Genomic DNA, 7,601 nt, shown 5'->3' with positions numbered 1-7,601 from the left:
ATAAAAGTAATGAATGATTCCACAATTGTTGCAAACTTTTTCGTAAGTGATTGTCATTTAGGTTAGGAATGGACAAAAGCAAGGATTCCAGCGTGACTCTCAAGAATGATATTATGTTAACTGGATGATTAATGAAATTAAAACAGCCGGTTAATCATCCAAATGCAATGCTAATATAAATTAAAATTTTTATCCTATATATTAGAATTCTATTCTAAAAGTAATTTCAAAATCATAAGGTGAATATTAATTTAGAAATAAAACTTATCCTACTTACATAAATTTTACAATATTTAAATATATGGAAGAATTTAATAACATAGTTAACAATATTAGGTATCATAATATTTATATATTACGTTATACTAATTGAATTCTAATATTAATTATTAAAATTTTAATATTTAATTTAATTACTAAATTTAATATTTAATTTTATCTATAACCCATTAATATTTATAAAATATATATAAGCAGAGGAGAATAATGAATTTGACAAAAATATCTATTATTGAATTTGATAAGGACAAAATTCTCTAATCATTCTCTATTTTTCTTTGCTTTGGGAGTTTTCTAGGGTTACCATGTGAGTATTTTCACATGTTATTACTTTTTTTTTTTCTTTCTTTTGTGTTTTTCCAAATAATCTTCAAATTTATATTTCTCTTCGGCTTATTCTTATTGATAGATTTGAGTTTTGTTACATTTTTTTTAGAGAATTTGATATTTCATTTTCTATGGGGATTTGGTATTTCTTCAATTGCAAGAATTTATTATTTCCTCTATTGTGAAGATCTATTTTTTTATTATTTTTATGAAGTTGTTAAATATTTTATTTTATTATTTAGATAGAATATCAAATTTTAATTATTTCCAAATTTACCTTATAGAAATACTGTGAAGTCAAACAATGATGGATTACTGCCATTAAAGTAAATAATAGATATAGTAGTATTTAAATGAGATTTAATATTTATTTAGTATATTAAAAATAATAATCATTAAATTACTTTGAAGACATAATAAATTTAAATAAAATTAAAATATAATAAAACTTTACCGCAAATTACTAATTCTATTTAATTGTTCTTTAATCATGTAATCATCTCCAAGATTCTTATTCTCTACTTGTGAAAAGTGAAGAGAATAATCATCGTGCTCAAGGATTTTTCTCCACCATGATTAATTTACCTTTTATCTTCATAACATTATTCTTTTAACTTATAAAGTTAGATTCTTAATTATCCATATTAATTAGGTCCAATAAATAAAGCAAGTCCAAGAAAGCGGGTTAATTTTACTCATAGTTTCTCAACTTAATTAATTGTATCAATAATATTCCTCAATTTTAATTTTTATAATAAAAATCTCTAAACTACAATTGAGTATCATTAAAAAATCTCTATAATATGTTATTATAGGTTTTCAGGCTAAATTATTGCTGAATTTCATTTATTATCCCCCAACTTTAATAAGTACAATACACACATCACTCAACTTTAATTTATCTCAAAAAATATTTAACACTCAACTTTAATTTATCTCAAAAAATATTTAAACTTTAATTTTATATATAAAGAATTTTAATACAAAATGTACTAAATAATAATTAAAATTGAATATATTATTTTACTAATTTAATAAATAAAGACAAAAATCATATACAATATCAACCTACATAAAAAAAATAAAATTAATCATACTTAATTAGGTTTAAATATTTTCAAAATAAAATAAAATAATTTTATGCTATTATTTTTTTTACATTAAAATAAATCAAAGGAATTAATATAAATTAGGTGTAATCTTTATCTAAAATCAAATGAAAAAATAATATACGTAAAAATAACATTTTTATAGATAAATTAAATAATTAATTAACTATAAATATTTATAAAAATATTAAATTATTTCTAAAAGTACGATTTTATTTTAAATAAATCAAAAATAAATGAAGATTTAAAATTTTAATTGATTATAAAGTTAAGGAATAACTATGATAAATCTATTTAAGTTGAGAGTATAGTAGGTCACGTGAATTTTAGCTATACTTAAATTAAAATTCGAGGATTTTTATAATACAAATTAAAGTTGAAGAATGATATTAATACAACCACTTAAATTGAGAGACTATAAATAAAATTAACTCTAAAAAAATATATGATTTCATCTTTAATTTCTCTCTCTATATATATGTATATGTATGCACTTGATCCAAGTAGATATAAATAAGAACTCCCACTCCTTGCCCAACAACTTCATAAATTCCCAAAAACAAATAGAAACAAGATGCCGCTTCTTATCACCAAAAGCAAACATGGAAGTACTGTTCTGTTAGAAGATCAGTTGAGGGGTCTTCTGAAGAGATACGACGCTAACAATGATGGCAAGCTAAGCAAGGCTGAGCTGAAGGTTGCGTTCAAAAGCCTAGGCTCTCATTTTGCTGGCTGGAGAGCTATGAGGGCAATTCACCACGCTGACGCCAATGGCGATGGATGTATCAGCGAAGATGAGATGGAGGAGCTTATCAAATATGCTATAAAATAGGGTTTTCAAATGTATTAGACTAATAAATCTAATATATATATTCTGTATCAAGAACGTACGTGCTTGGAATAATTATAAGAGTGCAAATTTCTATATAATTCTTCCTTTAATTTATGGTAGTTCTAATTTTATTGGCTCCATAGCCGATTTCAAGTAGAAGGTCCTTTGTTAGAGATATACTGCAATTAAATACAACATGTAAAGATTATATATCCAATCCAAAAAATTTTTTAAATAACTCAAAATATTCACAACATAAAATAACTCTAGCCTATCCCATTCGAATCATTTGCCACCTGGTGTTGCTCAATATCATCTGGTTCCATATACTATATCATGCAAAATTAATTAATTAATGGGCCATCAATATGGTATCTTTTTATCAAGAATAATATAAAGATATATGCTTGTCTCCAGTATTCTCCACTACTTGTTTATTTTAGGAAGAAGCCTCTAGCGTCAGTCCTGTATCCGTAAGTGGCATAGCTCTAGTCCTAGTGAAAATGAAAAATGATGAGAATCATCACGTTAAAGAATTTTTCTCCACACGAGTTTAGTGTAATCACAAGTTCCATATTAGCTTTTTATCTACTGCAGATTAATAAATTCCATGTTATCTTGATTGTGGGACAATATAGATACTTTGATAAGTTACAGTGAATTGTTGTAGATCTTGTGAGATGAATATTTGCAGGTCAGTCGACAGATGAAGAAGAATACGAATGAAAAGCCGAAGTTTTAATAAGCGTTATATAACAAATTGCAACATATCCCTAACAAGGACATAGCACTGAAAGCTTCGGATGGCTACTTCTACTTGGTATATTACGCTTATAGAACCAATTAATTGAAGGAACAATTATATAGAAATTTTCAGTCTTATAATTGTTGCAATAACCACACCACAGGTACAGAATATATATATATATATATATATATATATATATATATATATATATATATATATATATATATATATATATATAGTAGATTTATTAGTCTAATGCATTTGAAAACCCAATTTCATAGCATATTTGACAAGCTCCTCCATCTCATCTTCGCTGATATATCCATCGTCATTGGCATCAGCGTGGTGGATTGCCCACCCAGCTCTCCAGCCGGGAATACGAGAGCCTAAGCTTTTGAACGCAGCCTTCAGCTCATCCTTGCTTAGCTTGCCATCATTGTTGGTGTCGTATCTCTTCAGAAGGCCCTTCAACTGGTCTGCTAACAGATCAACGCTTGCAGGTTTGCATTTGTTGGGCATCTTGTTTCTATTTGTTTTTGGGAATTTTTGAAGTCGTTAGGCAAGGATTGAGAGCAAGTGTACTTATTGATATATACTATGGTCAAGTTGGGACTAGGATGCTTTCTTGGATTCTTCTTCTATTTGTTGGACCTAAAGTCTAGAGTAGAGGAACTCTCATTTCAGGATAAGAATGTAATTTTATAATTTAAAAGAATAATATTTTCTCTTCTTTTTCTGTGATAATCAAAATTTTTATTAATAAAAGTAAGAAAAATCTTAAATTGAAGCTCTTAGAATACATCCAGTCCTATAGAAAGCCACAAATTAAATAAAAAAAACTGGTCAAAATCAGAATCACAACCAAGCATAGACAAAAACTTTGCAAGTGCTTGGATTAAATCAATAGATTAAAGTTGCCACTTGGATTAAAATAAAAGTAACGATTGATTCCACAATTGTTGCAAACTTTTTCATAAGTGATTGTCATTTAGGTTAGGGAATGGGCAAAAGCAAGGATTCCAGCGTGACTCTCAAGAATGATATTATGTTAATTGGATGATTAATGCAATTCAAATAACCGATTAATCATCCAAATGCAATGCTAATATAAATTAAAATTTTAATCCTATATATTAGAATTCTATTCTAAAAGTAATTTCAAAATCATATGGTGAATATTAATTTAGAAATACAAGTTATCCTACTTACATAAATTTTACATTATTTAAATATATGGAAGAATTTAATAAAATAGTTAACAATATTAGGTATCATAATATTTATATATTACGTTATACTAATTGAATTCTAATATTAATTATTAAAGTTTTAATATTAAATTTAATAACTTAAATTTAATATTTAATTTTATCTATAATCCATTAATATTTATAAAATATATTAAAGCAGAGGAGAATAATAAAATTGATAAAATATCCATTATTGAATTTGATAAGGACAAAACTCTCCCATCATTTTTTATCTTTCTTTGCTTTGTGAGTTTTCTAGGATGACCACCCGTGAGTATTTTCACTTGCGATAATCAGTCTCTTTTTTTTTTTTTGTGCTTTTTCAAATAATCTCTAAATTTGTATTTATCCTCAATTTATTTTTATTGATAGATTTGAGTTTTGTTACATTTTTTTTAGAGGATTTGATATCTCATTTTTTATGAAGATTTGATATTTTCTCAATTGTAAGGATTTATTATTTTCTCCATTGTGAAGATCTTTTATTATTATTATTATTATTATTATGAAGTTGTTAAGTATTTTATTTTATTATTTAGATAGAATATCAAATTTCGATGGTTCTTATACTTACCTTATAAAAATACCTTGAAGTCAAATAATGATTGATTACTATTATTAAAGCAAATAACAGATGTAGTAGTTTTTAAATGGGATTTAATATTTATTTAGTATATTAAAAATAATAATCATTAAATTACTTTGAGGACATAAGGACATAATAAATTTAAATAAAAATAAAATATAATAAAGCTTTACCTCAAATTTCTAACTCTATTTAGGTGTTCTTTAATCATGTAATCATCTCCAAGATTCTTGTTCTCTACTTGTCAAAAGTGATGAGAATAATCATCGTGCTCAAGGATTTTTCTCCACCATGATTAATTAACTTTTCATCTTCATAACATTATTCTTTTAACTTATAAAGTTAGATTCTTAATTATCCATATTAATTAGGTCCAACAAATAAAGTAAGTTTGGGTTAATGTCACTCATAGTTTCTCAACATAGTTAATTGTATTAATAATGTTCCTTAACTTTAATTTGTATAATAAAATTCTCTAAACTTCAATTGAGTATCATTAAAAAATCTTTATAATATGCTATTACAGGTTTTTAGGTTAAATTACAGTTGAATTTCACTTATTGTCTCTCAATTTCGATAAATATACAACACACATCTCTCAACTTTAAGTTATCTCACAAAATCCTTAGTTTAATTTAATATATAAATAATTTAATACAAAATGTATTAAATAATAATTAAAAATTGAATATATTATTTTACTAATTTAATAAATAAAGATAAAAATCATATACAATATCAACCTACATAAAAAAAATTAAATTATTCATACTTAATTAGGTTTAAATATTTTTAAAATAAAGTAAAATAATTATATGCTATTAATTTTTTTTCCTTACATTAAAATAAATCAGAGGAATTAAGATAAATTAGGCATAATCTTTATCTAAAATAAATCAAAATAATAATATATGTAAAAATAACATTTTTATATGATAAAGTAAATAATTAATTAATTGTAAATATTTATAAAAATATTAATTTATTTCTAAAAGTATGATTTTATTTTAAATAAATTGAAAATAAATAAAGATTTAAAATTTTACTTGATTATAAAGTTAAGGGAGGACTATGATAAATCTACTTAAGTTGAGAGATAATTAGTGAAACTTAGTTTTAAGTTTACTTAGAAACCTATAATAACAGGTCACATGGATTTTAATTATATTCAAATTGAAATTCGATGATTTTTATTATACAAATTAAAGTTGAGGGGTGATACTAATACAATCACCAAAGTTGAGGGACTATAAATTAAATTTACTTCAAGAAAGCATGTGATTTCATCTCTCTTTATATATATATGGACTTGATCCAAGTAGATTTAAATAAGAACTCCCACTCCTTGCCCAACAACTTCATAAATTCCCAAAACCAAATAGAAACAAGATGCCGTTTTTTATCAACGAATGCAAACAAGCAAGTACTGTTCTGTTAGACGATCAGTTGAGGGGTCTTCTGAAGAGATACGACGCTAACAATGATGGCAAGCTAAGCAAGGCTGAGCTGAAGGTTGCGTTCAAAAGCCTAGGCTCTCATTTTGCTGGCTGGAGAGCTATGAGGGCAATTCACCACGCTGATGCCAATGGCGATGGATGTATCAGCGAAGATGAGATGGAGGAGCTTATCAAATATGCAATAAAATTGGGTTTTCAAATGTATTAGACTAATAAATCTAATATATATATATATATCAAGATCGTAGGAGCTTGGAATAATCATAAAAGAGTGCAAATTTCTATATAATTCTTCCTTTAATTTATGGTAGTTATAATTTTATTGGCTCCATATCCGATTTCAAGTAGAAGTAATCATCTGGACATTTCAATTCTAGATTAAATGTCCTTTGTTAGAGATATATTGCAATTAAATTTTCCCTGTTCTTCGTCAAAAAAAAAAAACTCGAATTTTAATGGCCTATAAAATTAATTAATTAACGGGTCATGAATGTGGGATCTTTTTATCAAGAATAATATAAAGATATATGCTGGTCTCCAATATGCTCCACTACATGTTTATTTTACGAAGAAGACTCCTGCGTCTGTCCTGTATATGTAAGCGGTATAGCTCTGATCCATGCGAAATTGAAAAGTGATGACAATTATTATGTTCAAGAAATTTAATTTCTTCTCCAAGTGATGGGAAAACTTCGGGTTTCTATTCGAATTCTTCTTCATCCGTAGATGATCCTGCAATTATATTAAATCAAGTTTATCCAAATTTTTTAAGAGATGAAGTTTTACACATATCGAAAGGGAATTAATGTAGAAGGAGAGGAATATTATTCTATATATGCTAATTAATGCAAATAATAATAATAATAACAATAATATGTATTATTAACATTGTTAATTAAAATAAATTCATTGGAAGTCAATTACAGAATAATTTAATTGATTTTTTAATTTTTTTTTAAAAAGTGGCATTCCAATAATGTTGATTAATTGGCATATTTAATATGCCAATCTTA

At 25.5% G+C, this 7,601-nt stretch overlaps 1 protein-coding gene across 1 annotated transcript; it reads left to right on the top strand.

Moving 5' to 3' along the window:
• Positions 1-2,204: 2,204 nt before the first annotated feature.
• On the top strand, positions 2,205-6,924 carry LOC110664327 (uncharacterized). Its single transcript, XM_021823961.2, has 3 exons — positions 2,205-2,542; positions 3,577-3,795; positions 6,462-6,924. Exons 1-3 carry the CDS (start codon positions 2,290-2,292, stop codon positions 6,794-6,796), a joined length of 807 nt encoding a protein of 268 aa, XP_021679653.2. The 5' UTR covers positions 2,205-2,289; the 3' UTR covers positions 6,797-6,924.
• The last annotated feature ends 677 nt before the right edge of the window (positions 6,925-7,601 follow it).

This window comes from Hevea brasiliensis, chromosome 12 (assembly GCF_030052815.1).
Source record: "Hevea brasiliensis isolate MT/VB/25A 57/8 chromosome 12, ASM3005281v1, whole genome shotgun sequence".
NCBI classification, from domain to species: domain Eukaryota; kingdom Viridiplantae; phylum Streptophyta; class Magnoliopsida; order Malpighiales; family Euphorbiaceae; genus Hevea; species Hevea brasiliensis.
Note: the sequence above shows the minus strand (reverse complement) of the source record. Positions and strands in the feature narration are given on the sequence as shown.